The sequence below is a fragment of the Thamnophis sirtalis genome, unplaced genomic scaffold (genome assembly GCF_051295495.1).
Source record: "Thamnophis sirtalis isolate CommonGarterSnake01/CBP01778 unplaced genomic scaffold, rThaSir2_p1.2 scaffold_15, whole genome shotgun sequence".
NCBI classification, from domain to species: Eukaryota; Metazoa; Chordata; class Lepidosauria; order Squamata; family Natricidae; genus Thamnophis; species Thamnophis sirtalis.
In genome coordinates, this window is record NW_028261395.1 from 19,178,945 (window position 1) to 19,206,808 (window position 27,864).

Sequence of the window (27,864 nt, forward strand, 5' to 3'; positions counted from 1 at the left end):
GATGAGGCTAGAAATAAAACCAGAATGCTTCCTTCCTGTCTTCCTTACAGGATTAGCCCTGCAAAGTGGAAAGAAACAAAAGGAGATTTTTTTTCAACAACCGTTTCTCCGAATTGCTTAAAAGGTTAACAATCGGTTCTCCCGAATAGGTGCGAACTGGCTGAATCCCACCACTGCTTCAGAGCTTTACAATATAGCTTTTCTTTCCCTTAATTTACAGTTCGTTTAGAAATGTTGAGCTCCCAGATAAATGACAATGCTTTCTTTATAATCAGATAGCTGTTATGCTATCTTTAAATCTGCTTGACCTTAGGTGACCACAAGGGAGAATTAAAGTCACACAATCAACATAGTGCCTTGTGCGCTTTGTGGGTGTGGAATCGGGACCATAGCATCGGCTCCTCTCTGGAAGAATGCATTTTCTACCTAATAATACCAGGTCATCCCCTAAGCTCCGCATTGGCAACAGGAAGGGCAGTAAACACTCAGTTCCGTTCAGTTGCCCAGCCTCCACCCCTCAAGGGATTATGGGGTCATTAAAAGAAGAGGATGATGATCACCTGTAACCCAAGCACCTACATAGAGTACTAAGGCACCACAGGCAACAGCTGGTACCTGACAAAGACGGAGAGGGTGGAAGCCCAAACTGGGCCGCCAAAGACTTTTTGGTGAAGACACTGACTGAAGACAATCAATAGCAGCTGAAGCCATGATTCCACGTTTGTGGAGAGTAAAGGATTCCACAGAAAGGTCTGCGGAGCAACCTGCACTTACACTCCTTAAGAAGGCCTGCAAAAGGTCCAGATGCATGCCCAGAACAACACTTAGGACACTCACAGCCATCGCACTGCCTGGTTTTAAAAATGAAAGTGTTTACTCTGTCACGCAGCCACAACAGTGGAAACAGGAATATGCCAACAAAGTGTTCCAAAACCCAGCCTCTCTGGGAGCAGAGCAGAGGCTGCCTCCACAATCTAGGCTCTGTGTGTGTGTGTGTGTGTGTGTGTGTGTGTGTGTGTGTGTCTGTCTGTCTGTCTGTCTGTCTGTTCATAATTTGAGGGTTAAAGATGGCAGAAGGGAAACTAAGAGGAGGCAGGCAGGAGGGGTGGGGAGCCACAAGCTGGATAGGCCATGATTCCTCCCCCCTTCTCTTAATTTTGGGCAGGAAGCTGCTGTTCTTCAGCCTCTGGACTGAACCCACCTGCAGGTAGGGGGCTGTTCCCTCGCAATTCAGAGAATTAAGAAGACGCCAAGTCCCACCCGGCTTTTTACAAAGATGCGGTAGCATCTGGCAAGGGTTCCCCCCCCCCCGGAAGAGGACAGGGGTGCTTTGTCCACCTCCTTCCTTCCCCAACAGCTTTCCTGACTCCCTTCCCTGGGTTGCACATGGCTGTCCTGGGGATCTTTGTCCAGCCCCTCACCGGAGCCAGCCCTGCTTAGTGGGGTGGTGGGGATCCAAATAATTATTGACCAATCCGTTCCGATGTTCATAACCTTGTATGTGAGGGAGGCATCTCCTCTTTTATTCAGTGCATGAAATCAGTTGGAGGAAAAACTCATGAAAGTGTGGACTCTAATTTCCCCTGGAGGTGACAGTCCAGGGGTGAATGCCAGCAGGTTCTGACAGGTTCTGAAGAAGCGATAGTGGAAATTTTGAATAGCTTGGAGAACCGGCAAATACCACCACTGGCTGGCCCTAGAGTGGGGTGGGAATTGAGATTCTGCAATATTCTTCCCCTGGGAGTGGGAAGGTAATGGGGATTTTGCAGTATCCTTCCCCTGCCCCGCCCACCAAACCATTCCCACCCAGCCATGCCCCACCTGCCATGCCCCGCCCACAGAACCAGTAGTAAAAAAAATTGAATTTCCCCTGGAGGTGACAGTCCAAGGCTGGTCCCAGATAGGAAGGACCCAAAATCCCCCAAACCCAAAGGGCACCAAGAGACATCCCAACCTCCCTTTCTTAGTGCTGGGCAGCCCTCTCTCCCAGCTCTATTTCCCAAGCAGACCAGGTTTCCACCAGAACATGACAATTGCCCTTGATGGGGACTAGCACCTATCTTGTGCCAATGGGTCAAGACTTGGGGAGAGCACCCCCCCCCATCTGGCCGGTGTCCCATGTGGAGAGGTCAGACCCTCCAGCAACCAGTTAGTGATCTGGAGCATGAGATCCCATTGTGCTTTCAGAGCTTGAGAGTGGGCATGTTTTATTAATGGGCATATTTTTTAAAAAAATTCCTTTAAGAAAGCAGCACAGCCATATCATGTTGTCTGATGTATGTTGGATACCCAGCTTTGGAAAGTGTTATTAACTCAGGCTATAAAATCAATGCTTATAAAACTGCAAGTCTCGCATTTCGAAAGATAAATGGCTGATAGCTACAGAAGGAAAAAAGAAAAAGGAATATGGAACGGCCCCATCAATCTCAATGCACGCACGCACACACACTCACACACCAGTGTAACAAACAAGCTAATTGTTGCTTCATTTACATACATCCGCATATTTTTTTCTGAAAGGCAACCCAGAGCCAATCAAATCTTTAAAATATCTCCCATTGGTGCCCTGTTGATTATCTTGCTTAATTTGTTAGAGCTTCGGGCTAATAAAAGCTTTGGAGAAATGAAAGAAATCAGAGCCAGCCCTTTGTTTTCTGACTGAAGAAACAAACACAGGTGGAAATCAAAGCCCATCAAAGGATTTAAACGGGGCAAGGAAGCCTTTGCAAGGACTGGAGAAAAGAGCCTTCCAGGCTCCTTCAGCCAATTCTGTGCAAACGCCTTTGAAGGATCCCCAATTGAATTGTTCTCCTTTATTAGACAAGCATTTCATGGCTGCTCTCTTACCTTTCATAATGTCTGCGTGTGCACGTGGCTGCACTGGTGCTCCCAGGGTTTCCACCTAATTCGTCATAAATATGTTTCCATTGTCGACGGGCTGTGATCTGCAAAAGTGGCAATGGAAAATTTGAAAGATTTAATCTTACATCTCCACAGAGCGTGTGTGTGTGTGTGTGTGTGTGTGTGTGTGTGTGTGTGTGTTGCGTGCAGCAAAAAATGTACATGTGAGACATATAGGACAGCAGGAAGCACAAGCCATAACGCCACTAGGAGAATCAGCTAACATGGATCCCTACAGCATACAACATCTTGCATATTTATTTCACCTACCTTCTATTTTTTCTGGAATTGCATTTTGTTTCTGTCTCTTTAGTAAGCAATCTGATAATTTTGTGTATGCAATTTCTTGGGTAAAAAAAAAAAGCATTCAGTCACTGAGAGCATTAACCATTAAAATGCTTTCAGAGAAATCTCTTGGTAAATTATAAGCATGAACCCCAAACTCAGCATAAATAATGATTACAAAATTATTTTATTGAGTTAGTGACAAGGAACTACAGCTGGAAGCCTCAACCCATCACATTTTCCAGTAAATCCATCCAGAAATACAATTTGTGTAACTTGATACAAGCTGTTTATTTTCACTCATCTGAGCTAGTAAAATATATAGATCAAACTGTAATGAAATCTAAACACTCTCTGAGATTAATATCTGAAGTATGTCCTGGAATTGGCTAAATAAAAGAAAACAAACATCTGATAACATTTTAAATTGCAAGCTATGGCTTTTATGCGTCCGATCTTTGTACAGGAAATAGGATTAACAGAGAAACAGATGGAAGACGTGGCAAAAGAACTGAACGGGTCTTCATTATTTTATACAGTCCAAACTGCTTTAAAATAGGACAGGAGAGGGGGGGGGGGAAGCTTTGATAGGAGGCATGCATGACAAAAGAGGGAGAGAGGAAAATGGAGAGAAAGTGATTTGATGGGGAGGGAATTCAGTTCTATTTTGCAGTGGGTCTTGCAGCTCTGGGGAGCAAAGATTGTGTATAGTTAAAGGGGGCTGGCTGGTGCTGTTAATCAGATCAGAACCAAAGGAAATTGATGCCCAAAGTTGTCAAATTGGCAGAGTAGGTAGATGGGTGGGGGTGTTATAATTTTAACCTAAAAAGGAGATGAAAGGAGGAGAATTAATTAGTACTGTTACAGAACCCATACATTTCCTGTTCTGTATGAAGATAAAATGCCTTCTTTGCAAAAAGCAAGCACCAGAAGCAAAAGAGATGTTACTTGGTAATATTTTAATTTCAGACAAACAATGTTATATTTGTTTTCTTCTCTTTAGTCATAATCACTATCTCTTTCAGAGGGAGATTAAACCAAAATTCCTCTTTATTCAACCCTAACCTGAAATATTTAAGGTTTGGTAGAACTGGCTTTTATGTGGGCAAATTCATCTGTTCACCTACTTCTTTTCTTCCCGGGCTTGTCTGGTGGGGGTGAAGACTCACTAAACATGCCTATTGGATATTTTGCCACAACTAGGCCAAGACTAGGAAAGGCCAAGACTAGGAAAGCTGAGAACGATTGAGGGCAGAAGAAGAAGGGGACGGAGAATGAGCTGGATGGAGTCACTGAAGCAGCTGGCGTGAGCTTCAATGGACTCCGGAGGATGGTAGAGGACAGGAAGGCCTGGAGGAATGTTGTCCATGGAGTCGCAATGGGTCGGACACAACTTCACAACTAACATCAACATTTCTTCTTCTGGGGCAGGGGCTCCTTGGAAAGAGGGGACAGTGATGAACAAGGTTGCAGGCTTCAGCGAAGTAGGTTTCCCCTTTCTGTGGGTGAGGCAGCTTTGATTTCACCCCATTCATGCAGCAAGATGTTTCCTCCAGGGATGGAACTGTGGGTGCTCCCCAGCATCCAGACAGGGGTGCTCTCACTTCTGCAAGCAGCAATAAGCCCTGGCTTGTGGGCAATAAAGTCCTCAGGCAGAGCATCGCGGACAATCATCTCACATGATGTAACGTATTTGAGAGGGAAAAAAATAATTTCTGGGGTGCCAGGTCTTGCATGGTTACCCTCAAATCATGGATGATGTGAGAAAACTGGGATTCCAGGTTTTTGAGGTGAGTCACTTGATAACTAAGGCTGAATTGTCGAATCCTAGATTTTTGTCTTTTTTTTTGTTTTCCTTAAAATGATCCTTGCTAGAAAACATATTCCCTATTTTAGGGAAGGTTCCATCCACCTTCAAACGGAGGCATCTGGAACATGGGATTCTCACCTTGCAAACGAAACTCTCCTATTAGATAGTTCTTTTCATGTATAGAATTGAATTAATTGAAAATAAATATACAATTAATCCCCAACACAGAGCTATCCTATTTTAAATATGCACCTGCATCAACTCGTGGCACTTTGGAACACCTCACAAATTTATCTTCCACTGGCGGGCATGCCGTATATAGCAATAGCAATAGCAGTTAGACTTATATACCGCTTCATAGGGCTTTCAGCCCTCTCTAAGCGGTTTACAGAGTCAGCATATCGCCCCCAATAACAATCCGGGTCCTCATTTTACCCACCTCGGAAGGATGGAAGGCTGAGTCAACCTTGAGCCGGTGAGATTAGAACTGCTGAACTGCAGATAACAGCCAGCTGAAGTGGCCTGCAGTACTGCACCCTAACCACTGCGCCACCTCGGCTTATGTATATAACATAATATCTGACAATTTCCCTTGTGACAATATAAATACCGTACTTGGCTTTAATGAAAGGTGCAGATACTGCTTCATAGTTATTTCTATTTGCAAAACAGGCTGTCACAACTTACATGCCATTTCTGAAATGCACATAATTTAAAGCCACGGTGTTTCTCCTATTTTTCTCTTTTAAGTATTATTGCCTTCTTGTTGTTCAATTGCTTCTAATGCTTCACGATCCAACAGGACTGGAAGGTTCTGCTTGGACCATTATCTGTGATGGCACCTGGCCAAATGGTCTTCTGCCCATCTCTTTCTCATTGCCTTCAATTCCGTCAAGCATCAGAGCCAAAGTTTCAAGGACTCCCACCTTTGCATTATGTACCTAAAGTACAGTATCTCACTTTTAGCCTCATTCTTAATACTTCTAATGAGTAACCCCGTGTGACTTCATTTGGTGTTGAATGATTGATTGGTTCTCAGGCTGTCCAAGCTTCTGTCAACAATTTTCTCCAGTACCAAAATTCAAAAGCATTCATCTTTTTTTTTTTTGCTTAGCCTTTCTGATGGTCCAGCTTTTTTCATAGCCATATGCCACAACCAAGCAGGCATGGGCTTGACAGTACATACCATGGTTGTCCATGTGATGCCTCAGCAGTTTAACATTCTGTGTAGATTTCTGCTAATCTCTCTTCCAAGTAGCAAATGTCTCTTTGTTGCATGGCTGCCACTCCTCTGCAAACTTCATCCCAGGCTGTTACTACTCAACTTCTTCACTTGCCTATTTGCTTTGGGTTGGCATTTCCTGTTAACATAATCTTTTGAATTTTGATTTTTTTTTTAATGTTGAGCAGCAGATGGGATTTTGCATTCTCTCCTTTCACCTTCAACACAAGATTCTCAAATCTTTCTCATTTACAGCCTTCCTGGTTTCATCAGCAGTTTTCATCTGAATTTCTGCTTTTTCTAACCGAACAGTTCTTGTGATTTATTCTGCATTGGTATAAAATCTTGCACAGTCTTTTCCCAACCTTGAACTTGAAGATTGCTGCATAAACCTTTCCCATGATCATAGTTTTTAAAGGAGAAGACCCAGTTTGCTGAAGCAACAAAGCATAAGTCATTGTCTTTTTGAAGCACCCTTGTCTTTTCCGTAATGCCAGCACTCTGATTCCAGTCACTAATGCCTTTCCTGTATTTGGCTTCCATTTCTGGAAGTTTTATGTCCAGCTGCGGAGGAAGTCTGAACGACAACATCTTGTGCTCTGTACTTGGGGAGTCTTCTCCAGCAGTCCCCCTTCACGGTCATAAACTGGCCAATATCAATGGATTTTTTCCAGGTCTTTGGCTTTATTGCCTCTTATGCACCAATCTGCCAACCTCAAGGAGGGGATGCCAATCAGTCTGGCCACTATTTCATCAACTCCTGCAGCTGTGTCCTCAGCAACGTTTTCTGGGAGATGCTAAGCTTCCCCTTTTGTACCTGTAACTTCACGGGTCATGTTTTCTTCTTGTATGATGTACCTCTTAGCACTTGGGGAAGTTTTTAAATGATAAATGGGATGCATTTTCAACTTGGTATGTTCACTTCTGTAAGAATATCACCCCCCCTTGGGAAAACGACTGGTTCCAACCAGCCACAGGACATCATCTGATTCCTTGCTGACAATAAAGCACTGGCCCAAAGTGCGGGTGAAGCCAAGTCCAGGGAAAGCAGGTCCAACAAATGGCTTAATTTTCCAAAACAAAAGCTTTTCTTTCTTTTTTCTTTTCTTTCGTCTTCTTCCAGCGAATAAAATATGTGCTATTAGAGCATTGAAATAGATGCCGATTAAAATCAGACCAAGTCTAAAACCAAGTTTGAAAAGCTTTCCGGAGTAGAAAAGTCTATCCAAATTTCCTCCTAAGAGTTCAGTGGCTGAAGGCTCTTCTATACGGAATGGAGTTCCTTAAAATTATAACAATTGAGAAGCTTTCTAAACTGAATGGAGGACAAAGAGACCAAGAGGAGAGGAGAGTTCCTCTCATCCCACTGGCTTAATTTGGGATTTTTGCCAACATTTAATCTCTCTTGCAAAATAGATGGTTTTTTTTAACCACTTTTACTGATTGAGGGGGAAAAATGATGTTTCCTGCACCCAAATGCCCACAGGCTCAATGTGACTTCAAATATTGTCACAATTTGTGTTAAATTAGGGGTCTCCAACCTTGGCAACTTTAAGACTTTTGGACTTCAACTCCCAGAATTCCTCAGCCAGCTTGGTCAAGCTTTGCTGGCTGAGGCATTCTGGGAGTTGAAGTCCACAAGTCTTAAAGTTGCCAAGGTTGGAGACCCCTGTGCTAAACAGAGTCAGAAAACCAAGCTAAGTTCTCAGTTCAAGCACACGATAATTTAATTTAATTTATTTTGTCAAGCATATATAAGATAACAGATATGTATAAATGTGATTATGAATACAGGAAATGGATACGAAAAAGTGGGAACAATAGGACAGGGACGGTAGGCGTATGCCTGCTATGTTTACAATCTTCCCAGATCTCTTCCCAGTTTCCATTTTAGCACCTTGCTTGGGAATCCATTCCTGTTTCTGTGATCCAGGACCTTTTGGGGACAGGATGATGGGAATCTTTTTGATTTGATAGTTCAAAGGGACACCAATTTTTAAGCTGGCCATGGGTAACTCAGGCACCTTCCCCAGTGAAAGTCAAGCTTCTTTAGAACAGAGTGTTAATTATGGTGTTTTCACTTCATATTTTAAGTATGGCAGTAACCATGTTAAACTTGCAATTTTCCTTCAAAGCATGACCCACTGAATTTAATGGAGATTACTCCTGAATAAATAAGAACAGATTTAGCCACAGAAGTAGACTAAAACAAAAGGAACAAATGTCAATTAAAGGGCGACCTAAAAAAACAGCTTGTGTGCATTCATTATTTTCTGTAATAACAAAAGCATCTCAACATCCATTAGTAGCATAGTTATTAAAGTGAAACAATACACTTTTTCTTACTAGTTCCAGGATGATTTGCTGTTTTGCTTAAATACATTTCAAGTATAAATACATTTTATCTGTTATTTCATTGTAGCATAAGAGCAGCCAAGCTGTGTGCTTTCTGAACAAGGGCAAAACTAGGGTTTTCCATACATCCAGGTATGCCTGGTGAGTGTGTTTGGAATCCAGATGCCTAAAGAAGGCTCCAATTAATCTAAGGCTATGAAAACATTTCCAGTGATGAACCTTTTATGTCAACTGGATTTTGTTCCAAATGCCATCCATCCCTCCCTCCCTCTCCCTCCCTCTCCCTCCCTCCCCCCCCCTCTGTCATATCAGGCACTTCTTTCTTCTCCTTTTAAGATCATAATCACAGTTTGTGACTCCAATATTTCTTGGTTTGAGACACACGCTGTAAAATCCACAACCATCAATTTTCCCCACGAGCTAAAAATAAAGTCTCTGTGTCAGATACTGTTAGCTGATAAAAAGGATCAGTGCACTGAGTCCCCTCCCCATTAATTTTAAACTTTAGATAACTTCCTGTTTACACGGCCTGACCCTTTTCTGCAAAAGGCTGTTAGCATTCAAAACAAGAACAGACAACATACTGCACTGTAATGGACATGGCCGATTGCTTTTTAAAGTATTTAATACATTTCCCATATTTGACAAGAGCAGATGTCAGGGACTATGCCAAGGCAAATGTTCTTTTACGCAATCTTGGCTAGTTCTACAAGAATATCCCTCTCTTAACATAGGAAAAAATTACAGACCCAAACAATTTCCTTGACAAGGAAGAGTTACGTATGTTTTCCACTCAGAGTTGGCTTTTTTGGTTCCCCCTCCCTTTTTTTTAAACTACAAGTTTACAGTTTGCCAAGCCTGGAATTAATTCAGACTGTTTCCAAAAGAGAACCCCATAAATTCAAAGTGTTTTCTGCTGAACTGTGGAGTTTTTTTTTTCTTTTTTTGTATATTTAATGCACACATGGCAAAAACATGAGAAAATTAAGAGTGCACAATTTCTCTCTCTCGGAAGTTACTTCAACACTTACTGTTTCATATCCTCCCAGTTTTTGAGCAGCTTGAAACATAGTCCAAAGGTTAACTGTTAGAGGGACAATAAGCATTGAGATAAGCATTGCATTAACCATCTTTTCAAGAAAGGCAAATGTAACAAATTTTCTTTGACAATGAAGCAAGAAAAACAATAATTACATCCACACGTTTAGACAAAAACAGAGAAACGGTCTTCGAAACACATTTACATAATTCACAGTGTAAACTTTGCCCTTTGCACATATGCCCTTCTGTTGAAAACCATAAGGGGAACATTCTACTTAGATCTAGTTACAGGTATTAGAAAACAATTACTTCCTCCAGGATAAGAAATAATCAGTACTTCCCCCATTAAACAAAGGAAGCTTTGTTGCATATGCTCCTAAACCGAAGGCATTGATTAATTAAGAAGACGGCTCTTCCTTAAAGTGGCCTAACTAAGAGAAGAGTAATTGTGAATGCAGATACAAAGCGAGAGAGGAGCCTTGGCCAGGTTCCACAATCCTACTCCACCCAGCAGCCCATGTGCTCCTCCTGCCACCTGGGGCAGGTAAGGGACAGATGTCTTCCCTCTAATTCCCTCCAGAGCTACTAGATGCCAGAGCAGGGGTGCAACCTGCCCGCCCCAAGATTGAATGTAGAAGGTTGCTCTAAGATAAGGGTAGGGAAGCTAAGGGGGAGGGGGGAATGCTCTCAGCTTATGCCCTAAATTTCTGGACATTGTTGTTCAGCTGAGCTCTAGGTACAAAAAGTTTCCTGCAGAAAGCTGCCCTTAGCGTAACCAAGAGTGCAAAGGCTTTCTTTTCTTCCTTTCCAATTATAATTGAAGGATTAATCATTTGGAGAATGGCTGATGTAGATGTGTTTCTGGGCCTGTTTTCTTTTTTCTGAACAAAGTTTTTTTATTTTTTGTTACATATTTAAAATTCTTTTGTAAACAGAGTGTTGTCCAGTTTCTCCTCTTTAACATTTTCAGATATACCGAATTCATTTTACATTAGATTTCCATTTCCCATTTTAGCCGTATTATTTTCTTCCCAAATTTTCCAACTTTAATTTTTTTTTATATACACAAAGGATGTCATTTTTATCCCTTTAGAAATAAAGCAAATTTATCATTTCATTTCCATCTATTTTCTATGCCACATATATCTTCAAGTTCAGTATTGTATATAATCAACATTTTACTTAATAATTTCCACAGTTAATAATATTAATATAATTCAATCACATCTTAATTAGCTGCACATCATTACCATGATTAACATATTTCATTTTATTTTACTGATCCCTTGTTCCTAGTATCTCCCCCCCAACTTTTCCCCCCTTTTTTATATGTATTGGTTCTTTTCTTTTGGATGTTTTCTCTCACTTTTTGATAATTTTTTGGGAAAACCCTCTCCAGGATTTTTCTTTTTCGCTTCCCACTATTTCTCTATTTTTGGTGGGTCTGTTTTCTTGTGTCTGGCACTTGGCAGGAGCATTGCTAGGAGACCCCTTGAGGAAATATTGGAGGGAGTCCTGATGCTCTACCCCATCCCTTGAGCATGGTGATCCTGGCCACTTCCCCTCCCTCTACTCTTTGCTGAATCTGAAGAGCCTCATAGCAATGGGACAAACAACTCTTCCTTCAAGGAACATGGGACAGGCCACTGATCTTCACTTAACAAGAACACTTGACAAACTTTCACGAAAGCCAGCCTCTCTCGGGCAAAAGGACTGAGCCAGCCCATTCAAGCACCCAACCTTTCAAAAAAGCCCAAAGTATGTCTTGCTTGGCATCCTTTAGTCAAGAGGAGCCTCAACACAGCCAACTTCAAAAGCCCAAGAGGGATGTTTGTGTGTATGGGGGTAGGTGGTTGGGGGAATAGCTGGGACAATAGTTGACTGCACTTTCTTCAAATACGTTGTTTTGTTTGAATTTGGAATATTTCGTGAGCAAAATGAACACTTTTCAATGTCCCCCTTTTAGATATTGAAGCCATGAAAATAATTTCTAAAAGCTGAAGCAATCCACATGAACCCCTAGAACAGGGTTCACCAAACTTGGCAATTTTAAGACTTGTGGACCTCAACTCCCAGAATTGGCTGGAGAATTTTGGGAGTTGAAATCCACAAGTCTTGAAGTTGCCAAGTTTGAAGACCTATGACCTAGAAGCTGCAGAGGTTCTATAAAAAGAACTTCCAGCCAAGGTGACAAGGATGGAGACTTCACAGCCGCTTCCGTCCCCTGCAAGAACATCAGAAAGGGCATCCTTAAATCTCAAAGCAACCACAGATGCTTTTCTCTCTTCTCTTTTCTCCTGCCTTTATCTGAATAGGGCTGGGCACCAACTGACTTCTACTGCAGGTACTAAATTAAAGCAATCAGACTGAGCATCATTAGGCAGCGCTGACTTTGGGGTTACACTGAATTAGGTGCCCTTCAGCATCTAAATGCCAATTGTTATTATTGTTTTAGAATTCACCGTGATCCACAATTTGGGCCATTGTGGAAATGCCAAAACTGATCATCTTTTAAATGTCTAAGAAAACATGCAAATTCAGTCTCTCTGCAGGATCTGTTAATCTAATTAATCAGTGGAACGCCTCCAGAGGTTGTGGGTATTCCAACATTGGAGAGTTTTAAGAACGGATTGGACAACCATCTGCCAGAAATGGTCAGGAGTTTCCTGCTTGAGCAGGAGGTCGGACTAGAAGACCTCCAAGGTCCCTTCCAGCTTTGTTATTCTATTATCTAGATTCCCTTTCCATTTGCAAGTAATCAGAGATCTGAATCAGGGGCAGAAAGAAGGATTTTTTTCATGTGATTACTGCATAATTCCTTGTAGGCCCTATTTTAAAGGCATCATGCATGTTTGATGTGCTTTATCAAAGTATATACTTTAATATACTTTATTTAAGTTACAAATATTTTTTTTAAAAAGCTTCCTGTTTGCAAAACCCCTGTTCACTCATGCTTTAAACAATGGGATGAACATAGGTTGCCTTTTCTCTCTGTCAAGTGAATTATATACTATTCCACGGAAGAGCTTTTCCCCCTGGCTGCCAATGAATGTTACCTAAAAATGGGTATTCCCCGGTCAGCAGGACACGTTATTGAAGCTGGTAGCATGTAACGCTCCAGTCGGTGGAGGTTTGGACCTGTTCGGCCGAACCGGTAGAAGCTACTACCGGTAGTAGAGAACCAGTTTGGGGGCATGGCAGGCCTGGGTTGCTCCCACTTCCAGCAAACTGGAACTGGCAGTAACCATAGGTGCCATTATCTTTTTTTCTTCTTCTGTGTATGTGCAGAACACTACACATGTACTACACATGCGTGCACGGTGCACCCTGAGTGAACCAGCAGTAGTCTCTGCTGGAACCCACCACTGGTTCCAGTTATCTACCAGCAGAGTAGTTTCACTCTCTCAGCAGGTCCTCCTGACTCCGCAGGTTGTTTTCCCATGTCCAGATTGGAAAACGGCAGTCAAGAACCATCCTAGTCATCAGAGGATAATGTGGCTCCCCTTCGGTAGTTTCTCCCTCCTCCCTGAAATGCCCCTGGCCAGTCTCCTGGACTACACTTCCCATCAGGTTCAGCCAGAATAGGTATGCCATTTTGTGGAACTGAAGAGGCCAATATCTGCTGGCTGGGGCCTTGGAAACCTGGCTTCAGTCTCGTTGAAAAGCGACTCTGCACGACTCTGAGCAGCAATGGTCCATTTCTAAGCAAAGCAAAGCTTTCTAAGCTATGTTCCTGTTTCCTAAAATTTATTAAGGATATATCTGATATGATAGCAGTGTTCCAACATCTCGGGGGCTGCCACAAAGAAGAGGGGGTCAACCTATTCTCCAAAGCGCCTGAAGGGAGGACAAGACACAATGGATGGGAACTAATCAATGAGAGAAGAAACCTGGAATTAAGGAGAAACTAACACTGAAGACCATTAACCAGTGGAATGGCTTGCCTTCAGAAATCGTGAAAGCTCCATCACTGGAGGCTTTTAAAAAATGACTGGACAGCCACTTGTCTGGAATGGTATAGGGTCTCCTCCTTCAACAGGGGGTTGGACTAGAAGACCTCCAAGGTGCCTTCCAACTACATTATTCTGTTATATCTGGGGGAGAAAACATTGCAATTTTCTCTTCTCTCTCTCTGACACACACAAACATACACACACACCTCAAAACCTTTTGAATAAAAAAGCATTGCTAAATCTTGCATTTTTCCTGGGCTATCGGAAGCTTTACCCAGGCCTTAATTTAATAGGAATCCAATGCATAATGCAACAAAGCTGTTCATACTACATTCATTCTGCTTCTATTTCAAGCAGCTAGTTTTTCAAGGAAACATTGTAATCATTTTAGAGTTATGTAAGCTTCTAATGGCTGCTGGAGGCCCATTCCAATCAGTGTCAATTGCTATTAGGTATGTAAATTGTTATGTAAAACATACCAGTCTGACATTCTGCATCAACATAACAGGGAAAAGAAGTTCAGATACCTAGTATTTCCAAATAAGAACCTCTCCCTTTAAAATAATTTGTAAAACTTATTGATGATTCAAAACACATCCTTTATGACATCATTCCATCCATTGTATGGGATACTTACACCAAATTTAATGATTGTTTTTAAATAGTGGTAAGTCCTCCGTTAATACACCTCTTTGCATGATGTACATTAAATGCGATTTTCATATCTGGAGTTTACTTTACAAATTTCCTGGTCTTATTGAAATGCCTTAATTAGATTTGTACACCTCCCGCCTCCCAAAGTAAAAACTGGGTAGGATGCAAGTAAATGTTATTTTAATTCAAGCAACTACTATGGGTACCAACTGATTTAAAATATTTTTTTTCACTTGCACTGTTTTTTAAAGAGGAAAATAACAGAAGCATCTTACAGCTATTTCTGGTTTGGCTATGCATGTCAAAAACATAAGGATGCCGTCTCATCCAGCTAAATTGCAGAATAAGTCTTGCTAGGAAAAAGGGACACCTAAGAGAGTGTGACAGGATTGCAGACTAAATTTGTAGGACTAGTTGATCTGGAGGCCCTTATGGAATAGGGGATGAAAAAGAAATCAATCGAGGAATCAACCCAGGGCCAATAACTGAATTCTTACGAGTCCCACGATGCCCGTTTAATGTAAACTAGACCTCTAAGGCACACAGACTGCCTACAGAAGGCCAGTGATTTGCTTTTATATGGCATTCCCCAAATGTGGGCAGGCTTCTCAAAGCAATTGGGAAAAACCAAAAACCCCACAGACCTTTGGTATGCCTAAATATCTCTCGGGATGTCAACATGACTTGGATAATAAAATAGAATGCAAAATTAAAATAATTAAAATTAGGGTCCTTTAAAATTGTCCCTTCTTCCCAAGTTAAGCACATTAAATGTCACATTAAAAAAATGCAGTGAAAATTCTACTTACTCTGCTTAAAACCAAGGTAGGGTATTCGTTCAATGGGTGTTTTTCTTTCTTTCATATATTTATAAAGTGCCACAAGGAAGGCCTGTTCATCTGCTCTGCATTCCTCACCAACAGAAATCTTGGATTTATCTTCACTGGAGCCCTTTTTACAGTTGCTGTTATTATTTTTGGTTTTGGACAAAGGCGATCTAGACTCACATTTTACCTGGAAGAAAAGAAGAGATGGCAGATTGAATCTTGAAAACTGCTTGATTCAGCTTTTGTTCCCCTATGACCTTTCACAGTGTCTCTTTCTCAAAAGGCTGAATTGCGTTGTTGTGTCTTCTTCACACTGAAATGTTCCTCGGAGCTTGCTCTGCCCCTCCTTCCACCTGCTTCCACATACGCAAAGTATGAGGGGCAAAGGCAGGCCATACCAAGCCAGGTGGCTGTGCTGTGGGGTAGACAATCCACTCTTTTACCCCATTTTAATATGACCAAGACATGGATTTCTGAACGTTTTTGCTGAGGAGCTGCCTTCATTTGTGGGATTGGTCCCTGCAATGCACACACACCTTGCCTCTCAAAGGTTTTTGTCCTCCTAGTCCAGTGGTGGGATTCAGCCAGTTCGCACCACTTCAGGAGAAACGGTTGTTAACTTTCTGAGCAGTTTGGTGAAGGGGTTGTTGGAAGTAATCATTAGGGCAGAGAACCGGTTGTTAAATTATTTGAATCTCACCACTGACCTGGTCCCTTTCAGCTGAAGGAGCGGTTCCCGTTCCCATCCTTTGGGAAGGCAGAAAGGAAGCTCTTCACCCAGTGAAGAATTTCAGTGGGCAAGAGAAGGCAGGGCACTTGGGGAGGAGATTCTGCAGGAGATGCTTTCTGTTGGTCCTGGCCTTCTGAGATCTTTAGCGCTTGTCAGGTGGGAAATGTCCTGGACCTGCCCAGCCAGAAGTGGCTACAGGGAACGCACCGGCTGTCAGGCCTGCAGCTTTCTTTTGGATCTCTGGCCTGCCACACTTTCTATTATTCTGCTATGTTTTTTTCTATTGTGGGAAAATGGGAGAGGGGAGTTACCTATTGTATAGCCAAAACAAAATTCTTTCTAGAAAGCCAAGGTCATCCTTTGTACCTCTGCACCTGACCAGAACTGGATGGGTGGAATTGCCACCATGGCAGTGGGAGATTGGATCATGTGATGGACTTGTGGGTGTGGGAGCAAGATCTTGAACTTTCAACTAGGTGGGGAAAACTGGAAGCTTTCAGATTCAGGTTTTCCCAGCTGTGCCAACGTGGCTCTCTTAATAAATGGGAACTTTGAGCAATACTTTGCCTTGGTCTCTGATTTACTTTTGGATGCTCTTTGGAACCCTGACACAGGCACTGTTGTTTCTATGAAGTGTCCTAATCTCCTGGTGCTGCCTCCATCCAGTTTGAGGCCTTTGATATTAAAAACACCTGATAGGACCTTTCCTGTTGTGTTGCCTGTCCCCTGGAGCCCCTGGAGGTTCAAGGGCCCTGCCCTGCTTTAAAGGGGCCACAATGACCTGCTTCTTTCCCCAAAGCTAGAGTAGAAGAATGTGCCTTTTATGAATGGCTCACTGTCGGAGTCCCTGGCAAGAACTCCATGAGAACATGCAAAGGCACCGCTAAGCAGTTTCAGGTTTGTTCATGGGCAGCTTTGAGGCCCATCACTCTCCTGGGACACTTCTTTGAATGGTGGTGGGAGACAGCAATATTTAAGGATGTCCTTAAATAATGAACATCCAAGATTCATATTCCTGGAGCATAAAAATTAAGGTGGTGTTGGCAATAAGCCCACCAGCTTTGAGAAACAAAAAACTCAGAGGGTGATCAAGAATGACATCTTCCCAGCATCCTGAGGACATAGGATCTAAAAGGTACTAATAAATGGGGGCATTTGGTATTGGGCCAGATCCTTCATGATGACCAAGTGGAGAACAGGAGAATTACCACATGGCTATTACCAGCCTTGAGAGTCTCTTCCACTTTTTAAAGACAACAATGCTGGAAAGTAAAGATCCCCCCCCCCCCCGTGTGACTGAGGTATAAGAGCCCTGAGTTTATTTATATTTGCAAAGTATTTATGGAAATATGAGAATTTTTTAAAAAAACTAGTTTGGTGTCAGACAAACTTCTCAACTATAGTTGTGAACATCCCAGGAATATTTGTAAGACTATGTCTTATCCGATGATAAACATATCAACTGATTTGGGTGCTCAGAAAATAAAAGAAAAAGAAAAAGTAAGAAAGAAAGAAAGAAAGAAAGAAAGAAAGAAAGAAAGAAAGAAAGAAAGAAAGAAGAGCAAATGGCAGGATACCATGAATTCTTTTATATGAAAAACCTTCCATTACATCAAACTAGTGCATGTCAAGCCTTTATTATGTAGTACAATCTTATTAAATAAATGGCAATTTTAGGTGATTATTGGTATTAAAAGGCCCTTGTCAGAAAAGACAGGGAAGAGGTACCTGATTTGGATTTAATATAAGAAAAACACACAGACTCTTATACAAAAGAGACCGCTGAAGACTGCATAACTTAGCAGGAACATTTTCTTCATATGTTCATGACCAAAGTGGTGTTTCCATAAATAAAGTATCTGGTATAAATGTCTTGCGGTGAGGCATGAATTAGTTCTGTTACAATTTGATGAGAGATCATCTATTTTATTGTGGGCTCAAAGTAGAGTTTAAAAGCTGCCGTTGGGAAATGGATTTGTTTAGGGGTCTTTTAAGAGGAAATTTCCAGCATTCCTGCTGAAGGGAAAAATGGATGTGCCTGTACTGCAAAAGGTCTTTAAAACTCTTGGAGTCTCTTGGGGCTTTTATTACTTAAAGGGAAACTTTGGTTCTCAATTTCACTGAGTGTGAAACTATCTGTGGACATTGACTGCGTCTCTTGAATGTAAAATTTTATCATCCCTGTGCTGAGAAAGAAAATTAAGAGCCAATATGAATTGACCATTCCTCGTAATCAAAGGCTGGGACAAAGTAGAACAATCCATGGAGGGTCCTGTTTTGAATTTAGCAAGGCATTGAGAGAGGGGTGGGGGTGGGGAAACTCTTCATGCAAAGGGAGGGGGGTATTGCCAAATTGCATATGGGAACAACAAACTGATACCCGTCCTTTCTGAATGATTGATATATGCTATTAATTAACATCTTAATTTAAAAAAAAATTGACAGATGAAAAAGAAGAGTTTCAAACTCCTTGATGAAATTCTGGGGTCATTTTCCTTATGAAATAATTTTAGCCTTCCTTTCCTCTTTTTAAATAATTTTCAATCATATTATTGTCATCGTACTGCTTGTGTGTTTTGTATTAGGGCCTCACATGCAACTGAGAGTGGATCTCTCAGGCATCAAGAGTTGTTTTGTTGGGTTGCGTGAGCAAAACAAATTCTCAGAAGAGTGGGAGCATGTTAGCAATACAGAAACGTATCAGTTACACTGTTTATTTATTGGACTTACTTGCTGCTTTAATTGTTGCCAACTGTAAGCGGATTATGTGGCTGGTGTCTATAACTCAGATTAAACAATAATGATCAACATAATTTACAGCAACGGTAAGAGATGACAACCTCATCATGTAGCCATTACTGAGGCCTATCGAAGCAGCCACGTTTCCCTGGTTTTCCTAAACCCTAGGAGGGTTGTGGCCAGTTGCAGAGAACGGGTCTCTGGTAGCATCTGCCAAGCGGAGTTCTTGGTCCCTGATGGGGCCTTTCCCAGAGAGAAGAAATATGGGGTGAGCCACTGCTTATCTTTCCCGAACAGACAGATATAAAGCCAAACAGAATTTTAAAGGCAACCACCATGAATTACATCCACAAGCTAAGCAGCCATCAACCAAGTTGTCAAAGCAGAGAAGGTACACAGGAAACAGAGCTATCACATTCTGGACCTCCTGTGGCTTTCAAGCGGTGGCAAGGGCAGACTCATGAAGAAGACACTGCAGTTGTCCAAGTGAGGGATGACCAAGGGATGAGTGACTGTGAGTAAAATCTCCTGACCCAGGAAGGTTCGTCACTAGCACATTATACAAGGTCCTCCTAACTATAGCTGTCACTTTTGATAGCTTTGGGTTGAGGTCCAAAGCTAAGCATCATCATGGTATTGATGATGCCTGATCTATGTTGATGGGTGACCTCAGAATGGGGGCTCATGCAGATCTGGAACTCAACTCAATGGCCATAACTGATCCTTTAGAAAGAGAACAACTGCAAAATCAGTCCCAACCCTGGGAGACAGTCCAGAGGGATAGCACAGTAGGGGATGTTCAAGGTCAGTGATAAGACCAAGCAACACTGAGGGGTCTCACCTCCCAACTGGTCTCACCAAAGGCACCGACAAGTGGAATCCAGGTAGACTTGGTATTGGACTGAAAAGAGTTCAAATAATTTTTTTCCTCTAGTTGCAGGCCCAATTTATGACAATTTATTACTGATCTAGAATGGGGAATATATCATTCCTTCAAAGCTGTTGCAAACAGAAGACTTTGTATGTTGGGCAGGCCGATGGATTGTGCAAATTATTTATTTATTTTGTTCGAACTAGCCCACTATCTTATTGACAGGGTTGGGAAGGTAACTAAAGTATATCTTCATGTTTTGCCCTAAGCCCTCCAAAATAAACTTCCAAGCAAAGGTTATCCATTGGCTTCCAGGAAAATATCTGAAGCCACCTGAGATGGAGTGAGAGAACAACTCTTCAGCTGACAATCTTATTTCCCAACAATCGCCAGTCTTGCACAGAGCCTTTGTAGACAAGCTCAAAAGAGGAGAAAGGATGTGCAAAAGCAGACAAAACACCACATTAAACAATTACAGTTCCACAATTGTTTCCAATCATCTACTAACATGCTATTAACATGCATATAACCCTACAGGGCCATTCACTGTTGACAGCCAATGGGTGATTAGTGAAGTGGGGAAGGCAGACCACGATTTAGGCAGGAAAGGAAAGGAAGGAAAAGCATCTTCTGAACAACTGGAGGAGGCCCCACACTTTTCATGGAGTTCAGACCTCAACCATCACATTTTCCACCAGTGTCTCTGAATTGTCAGGATACCTGTCCATCTTATTTACAGACTAATAACTCTTATGTACATAACAGGCCACATAACTAAACTGTGAATTCAAAATTAGTAAGTCTTTGATGTTAAAGTGAATATTATTGTTAGCATACATGAAATATGATGCAGACAAAAATAATAATTTAAATGACCCAGAAAATATAATACAGGTAGTCCTCAACTTACGATTACAGTTGAACCCAAAATGTATGTTGCTAAGTGAGAAATGTGTTCAGTGAGTTTTTGCCCATTTAATGACTTTTCTTGCCTCAGTCGTTAAGTGAATCACTGCAATTGTTAAATCAGTAGCATGGTTGTTAAGTGAATCTGGTTTCCCCATTGACAGAAGGTCGCAAAAGGGGATCGTGTGATCCCGGGACACTGCAACCGTCATAAGTATGAGTCAGTTGTCAAGCATTCGAATCATGTCACCATGGGAAATGGGGATGCTGCAATGGTCACAAGTCTGAAAAATGGTCATAAGTCACTTTTTTCAGTGCCGTTGCAACTTCAAATGGTCACTAAGTGAATTGTTGTAAGTTGAGGACAACCTGTACTGTCATCTGACTTTTTATTTATTTATTTATTTATTTATTAGACTTATATACCGCTTTATAGGTCTTTCAGCCCTCTCTAAGCGGTTTACAAATTTCTTTAGCAAATTGAGTCAGCAACTTGCCCCCACAGTCCGGGTCCTCATTTCACCCACCTCGGAAGGATGGAAGGCTGAGTCGACCTTGAGCCGGTGAGATTTGAACCGCTGAACTGCAGATCACAGTCAGCTAAAGTGGCCTGCAGTACTGCACCCTAACCACTGCGCCACCTCGGCTCTTTTTGGCGCCTCAATTCAGGTAAAAAAAAAAAAAAATCAAGTGGGAATTCTTCTCTCCAAGGCTACCCCCTGTAAGTCCAGGGCTTGGCCCATCATTTGGCTCACAAAAAGAGGAGGGAGAACTGTTTTGGGAACTGCAAGAAGCAATTTAACCAAGCTTCCTACTTCCTATTGCGGAGAATTCCCCATTTCCCATTTTTCAATGGCTGGGAGATGAAAAAACACCAGCCTCTCATCTTCGGAAGGCCTTTACAACTGATTTATAGCATTAAAGATTCCAGCCTATTGAGGAATTTAGGAAGAATCTTCCAGGGGTGTTGCCATTTCTTAAAACTCCAGCTAGGAGTGGTGGGTCTCTCATAGAAGCAGTTTGCGTGGGAAACACTCAAGCAGGTGAGCTGAGGATGCTGCAGCCTCTGCAGCTGGAACAGGGGAGACCTTCTGAAGGGGACACCACTGAACTAGGAGTGGTGCCTCTCCGGCCACGTATGCTTTTGAGATGAGCTCACAGTCTCATTTTTAGCCTCCACGACTGCTTTTGCAACTAGCCCAAAGAGTGAACCAGACTCATCCTTTGTTCACAATTACTCCCCCCTCCCCAAATTCCAACCATCCTTCAAAATAACTTTAAATCCTGGGCAGGTCCATGTAGTTTCCTTGCAATGGTGGGGATGATCCTGCCCACCATCTTCCTCTGGTCCATTTCTCCCCCTCCCAGTCTAACTTCCACGATGGGATCTCCTAGAGACCTTGCCCCCTCTACTCACCAGTCGGACCTGCTTAGCTCTGAGTTCAGGAAAAGACACTGGCTGCCATTGGCTGCAGGAGCCCCTCCAAGAGGAGGCTGCGAAAGTTACCAAAAGAAGAGGGGAGCTGCTTCCCAGAACCTGCATTATAGGGTTGACTCTACCAGGGTGCCCTTTGGGGAGGAACCCCAGCTCCCTTTCCATACCCCTGTCCTCCCCGTGAAACGCTGCCCTGAAGAAGAAGAGCAAAACCCATCTGGAAAGGAAATTTGGGGAAGGTGCCGGAGCTCCTTACCTTGGCCACAGTTTTGCCTTCGCAATTATTCTGAGAATCTTTATTGCCACTGAACGAATCTCTTCTTTGTGAGTTGCTGGACTTTTTCTTCCGTGGTCGTCCTTTGAGGTTGGGAGCTGAAAACAAACAGGCAAAAAAGTTCAGCCGATTCTTTACACGGGAGTAATAAAGTTAATGTGCTCCACGAGTTGCGAGAAGTGACAGATCTTCCCCACAAGAACTCTCCAAAGTTGGGCTGTTTCTCGGTCACATGTTCCTGTGGCCATCCCCACCTCCCCACCCACCCCCTCCCTCCCGCCCGTGACTTGGAGTGCCTTCACAGCATCACAGCCATCAAACGAAGCCTGTCTGCATTGCTGTTATTTTGGCACAATGGTGTTTGGATGGAGTTGTTAGCGAATGACCTATATTACATTTGCTCCTGGCTCATCTAGGGCTGTTTACATTTGAAAGAGCTAAAGAAAGACACAAAGTGCCTTTTGCAGGGCTAGGAGGAAGCAGCAGATAGCTGAGCAATACATGGCCACTCCTTGTGGCACACACTTAACAGAATAACAGAGTTGGAAGGGACTTTGGAGGTCTTCTAGTCCAACCCCCTGCACAAGGAGCAGGAGACCCTATACCATTTCAGACAAGTGACTGCCCAGTCTCTTCTTAAAAACCTCAAACGATGGAGCACCCACAACTTCTGGAGGCAAGCTGTTCCACTGGTTAATTGTCCTCCCTGTTAGGAAGTTTCTCCTTAATTCCAGGTTGCTTCTCTCCTTGGTTGGTTTCCATCCATTGTTTCTTTTCCTGTCTTCAGGGGCTTTGGAGAATAATCTGATCCCCTCCTCTTTGTAGCAGTCCTTCAAATACTGGAAGACTGCTGCCATGTCATCCCTCATCCTTCTGTTCACAGACTGAGGACCCAGATTGTTGGGGGCAATATGCTGACTCTGTAAACCGCTTAGAGAGGGCTGAAAGCCCTATGAAGGGGTATATAAGTCTAACTGCTATTGCTATAAACGGGCCATTCAGTGGTGACCTGTAACTTCCTTTTCCGGCCATGTCCTTGAGGGGGTCCCGTCTGCTGGCAGTGAAGCATGGAGAGGACTGCAGTCTTTGAGGGGCTCCTCTATTCTCAACCCTTCAAATGAAACCATCCTTTGCCAAATTAGTGTTTAATGCAGGGCCTTTATTTACAGAGCCAGAAACTCCAGATTTACGGAAGATCAAACTATTTTGAGATCATGTTTTCAAAACCCACATATATGAGGAGGGAAAAAAAACAGTGGGGGAAGGAAGTTGTTTTGTCTGCCTTGAAAAATAAGCCCCACAAATCCAACCTTGAAATCCCCACAACCTTCAACATGAGAAACAATCATTAATTGGTGATTGATAAACTTGAGTCTCTCTTTCTTTGAGAGTAACCATTGTTTTCATTACTTCTAGGGATGATTACAACGATGTCAGAAATCTAAACACCACAAACCTCTTGAGTGGCTTTTAATTGTTTCTAATCTTACATTTGTCACACAAGAGGTTTTAGGACATTCTACATTTTAATTAGTTCTCTGAAGCAAAGCTGTGCTAATTTGATCCTGGTGCTCTGAAACAAGAGTTTCCTGGGGCTGTGGAAAGACAGCCACCCCGGCGTCTTCCCCATCTCTTTCCTCCAAACACCTCCACCGAGCTCCTGCTTCAGAACTACCACTGGCCAGAAGTCTGAGGTATCCTCCGAGCAGACGGGGCTGGCACGCAAGAGGGGCAGGAGAAGGAGTAGTTACCATCCCAGACGGCAAACATCTGCCTGGTTTATCTTTGACTGCTGGATGCTGCAGCAAGTGGCTGAGCACTGCACAACCCTCCCAGGAAGTCTCCTCTGTTGCCTGTCTGTCTCCTTTCCTTGGAGCTGCGCCTGGGACTCCCCATTGCCCAGCCGGCTGCTCCCTTACTTGCAGGAAGCCCAATGAGGGACTGGCAGCAGAGGCAGGAATGTGCACCCCGCCTCCAGCTCACAGTCTCTCTTTTGCAAATGTAATCCATGATTGCATTATGATGGGCCTGCTGCACTGACCTCCTAGCCTGAGCACACCAAAATCCTCCAAAGAGGAAAGGAGGAAGAAGAGGAGGAGGGCAGGACAGCATTGGTACTATTTCCCTCCAAAGGGAAAGAGGGCCTCCGCTCCAAGGGCACTCACGATTCATTGCACTAAAATGGCCAGTTAGCTCTAAAAAAGGGGACGGATTCCTGTTGAGCAAAACCACCTGAAGATGGTCAGATCCGGATTCCCTTCTGGTACAGATGCAGAAGGATGCCCCTTTCGAGGAGGCCGGAATGAAGCAGGGATGGTTCCCGGCGAGGAATTTTGGGGAAAGAATGGAGCCTGTCTAGTCTGGAGGAAAAACACACAACAGCCCCATCTTACCTCTCACCTTTAAATTTCAGCAAGCAACCCCCAGATTAAGCAGCAAAAAAAGGCCACTTCCCTAAAGAGGAGACCGGTATACTCTCTATCATGGCAGTAACGTACAATTTTTTTTGAGGAATTTGGAGGAATTCTCTAGAAATTTCATACTCTGGGTATGACATAATGAGATTTTAAATTGCACCATATCAGATATATAATTAAAAGTGTCTCAATGAATCATCAAGGACTGTAAAATTTCACTGACTAGCAAAAGACAGGCTGACATTAAAGCAGTCTTTCCATTCCCTAAACGGCTGCATATGTTTACTTATTGCTCCTAAATGACTAACACTTCCTTTGGCTAGAAAAATAAATCATTGATAAGAAAATATTTATAGTTCCATCTATTTATAGTATTCATAGTGAAACTCTTACACAAAAATATTTGACAGTGGCCCACTTCTTGCTAAAGATATTTGTAGTGGAAGCGTTCAGGATGAAGAATACTTTGTATTTTCTTAAACTCTTTATCCAAGAATGAATGAATGAATGAAGGAACATTGCGGACATTGTGCTAACATCCACCAATGTTGTTTTCTTTGCTTTTATTCACTTACATCAGGCCAGCCAGATTATCTCCAGAGCCGACCAAAGAAAAGCAAACTGAAAAAAGCTTTTAAGAGGTAATAGTATCTGATCAGAGAAGGAAAAAGATTGCCAGATGTGGCACCTGCAGGGACTTGTGAGGGACCCCACTTAACTTTGGGTTTGAGAGAGTGAATACTCTGAGAGAGGAGCTGGATAACAAGGGATCCCAAAATCTGAAAGTCAGTAATCCTGTTTTTCAGCTTTCCATTTTTAATTCTGTAGTCACTGCCACCACCATCATAATAATCACACCAAATCAATCCACTGCAGAAAGATGGCCTCTTCCCTGAAGGGGAGGGGTCAGAATCTAACATGGTGGTCTGATGTGGATTAGTAGGTTTGTTTTTGTTTTATTTCTAGGATGGTTGAGGGAGGGACTGCTGAAAGTCACCCAGCCAGCTTCTGTCCTAAGAGGATTGCAACCTGCTTCTCCCACTGCTAGTCCAAAACCTTCCCCATGCTCTCATGCATGTATCCATGTAAACATAGTAAATAATTTCACCATTCTTCTTCTTTAGGATCAATGAATATAGGTATGCCCTTCCCCTCTCTTCGCCTTGTAAAGACCATGACCTATTCCTATTCTCTCTAGTTTTCCTCTTCTTTTACCAGTCAGACTGAAGCAACTATAGCAAGAAGGAAGTGCGTCTGTTTTTGCTGAGGTCACAGCATTTCCATCACAGCCCCTTAATGCTGCACATAATTGCACATAAATGAACCAATATATGCGTCCTGATGGGGCCATACAAGCTCCCTTGTTTCAGAGTCTGTCTCTACTAATACCAGCACATTCACTCATTCGATCATTATAGACCAGGAGTCCCCAAACTTGGCAACTTTAAGACTTGTGGACTTCAACTCCCAGAATTCTGGCTGGAGAATTCTGGGAGTTGAAGTCCACAAGTCTTAAAGTTGCCAACTTTGAAGACCTCTCTTATAGATCAATGGCGAGTTGTCAAAATAGGATTCCAGTGCTCCTTGTAAAGTCTTTTTTTTCTTGTCCGTAGGAGAATTTACTATGAAATTTACTGAATGTGTCTGTTTCTGAATTTTTTAAAAAGTATCCACCCATCGCGATGACCCTCTTGTACACGCATGCATACAAAGAAATGGGCCATGAAAGCAGCCTGCTCAAAGCCCACTCTCTACTATTTGCCCAAACTCTCTTGTGAAAAGGCAGACCACCACAACGTATTTTCCATGTAGCTACCCTTTGTGGAAAAACTGAGGTGATGAACCGCATCACTCACATCAATATCCCTGTAGATCAGTGGTTCCAAAACTTGGCAACTTTAAGACTTGTGGACTTCAACTCCCAGAATTCTCCAGCCAGCTGCTGGCTGGAGAATTCTGGGAGTTGAAGTCCACAAGTCTTAAAAGTTGCCAAGTTTGGGAACCACTGCTGTAGATAAAACTTCAGCATTAGGTGATAAAAGTTCAGAGACCAAGATCTATGAGGGTCCTGGAGGAAAGGGAGTTGTTGGGCTTCCCTGGAATTGTAATGGGAATATATGACCTGTATTTATTCATTGCTCTGGAAAAGTAACCTTGGCCTTTAGATACCCAAATCAGAATCCCTAGGGAAGAGCTGGCCTGATGCATCCAGCTGGCCGAGAATCCAGAGAGGTTATTCCAAACTCTGCAAAAATTCCCCAGAGGGCAAAGCAAATGCTCCTTCCTCAGGAAAGGCCCTATGGCCATAATGGCAAACCTATGGCACGCGTGTCACAGGTGGCATGTGGAACCATTTCTGAGGGCACGCGAGGCATTGCCTGTCAGCTCCTGTGTGCGCTAGCCAGCTGATTTTTGGTCTTGATTTTCAGCTGTTTTTCGCCCTCCTGAAGCCTCCGGATGGAGAAAAACGGGCCAACGGGCAACCTGGAGGAAACGAAAGCCTCCAGTGGGGCGGGGGAGGCTGTTTTTGCCCTCCCCAGGCTCCAGGAAAGCTGTGTGCACATGTGTGCAGCAGTGGGGGGGGAGGTCATGTGTGCATGCGCAGGGGGCACTGTGTGGGGGGCATAAAATTATGGGGGTGGGCATGCACGTGTGCACGATCGCGTGTGCGCGTGCTCTTGGCACCCGAGGCAAAAAAGGTTCCCCATCACTGCCCTATGGAAAGGCCAAGGCCAAAGGGAGCGTGGTGGGCCGAAGTGGCAGGCAGCCCAGAGGTCCTTAGGTGGCCGAATAGTCCACATCAACCACAGAGGAAAGAACAGCCCAGAGATGCCCCCTGTCTTGTGGGCTGCATTGGGGGAACAATGCGCCTCCCTTGGAAGGGGGGAGGCTCATTTCTGGGGAGGGGTAGCTGCCCCCCATCTCCCCCCCCCCCATCAGCAGCATCCTTCATGAGGAACCTAGCCAGAGAAAGGAAAAAAATGCCTGTGAAACCAGAAAAAGGCAGAAAAGCTTTCAGGATGCTGCCCCCCCCCCTAAGTCAGCATGAAAAATTTCTCTCAGCCATAAAATGGCTCCTTCTACACCAGCCATATTTCAGAGAGGGCGAGAGAGTTATGTAATATTCCTGGGGAGGGGGGAGGGGGGAAGAGAGGATCAATACTGATTTGTACGGAGCCGGAGAGATTAAGCCAACCTCCCATTACAGGGTTTGCTTATTTCCCCATTATTTCTTCTTCTCGGTCTACTGTAATAACCATCGCGCCGCTTGTGCATGTTGGCAGAGAGGACGCCGCAGCGCCCGCGATCTCCCATCGCCGCGGCGTTGTTGCCTGATGACCGATTGTCAGTGGATCATTATCTAACCCAGAAGGAAGCCAAGGGGGGGGGGGAATCCCTTATATGGGCAAATGCAGCTTTCCTCTCCCCACTTTTCGCTATTTT

General features: G+C 43.2%; 1 protein-coding gene across 2 annotated transcripts in view; it reads right to left on the reverse strand.

Moving 5' to 3' along the window:
• ARID5B (AT-rich interaction domain 5B) overlaps nt 1-27,864 on the reverse strand; it is a 131,219-nt gene that overhangs the window by 16,809 nt on the left and 86,546 nt on the right. For both annotated transcript variants that reach the window (XM_087702655.1, XM_087702656.1), the window contains 4 exons: nt 21,986-22,101; nt 15,031-15,235; nt 9,605-9,657; nt 2,848-2,945 (listed from right to left, as the gene is read on the reverse strand). In XM_087702655.1, coding sequence (XP_087558781.1) covers nt 2,848-2,945; nt 9,605-9,657; nt 15,031-15,235; nt 21,986-22,101 — 472 coding nt within the window. The remainder of the gene's footprint in view (nt 1-2,847; nt 2,946-9,604; nt 9,658-15,030; nt 15,236-21,985; nt 22,102-27,864) is intronic.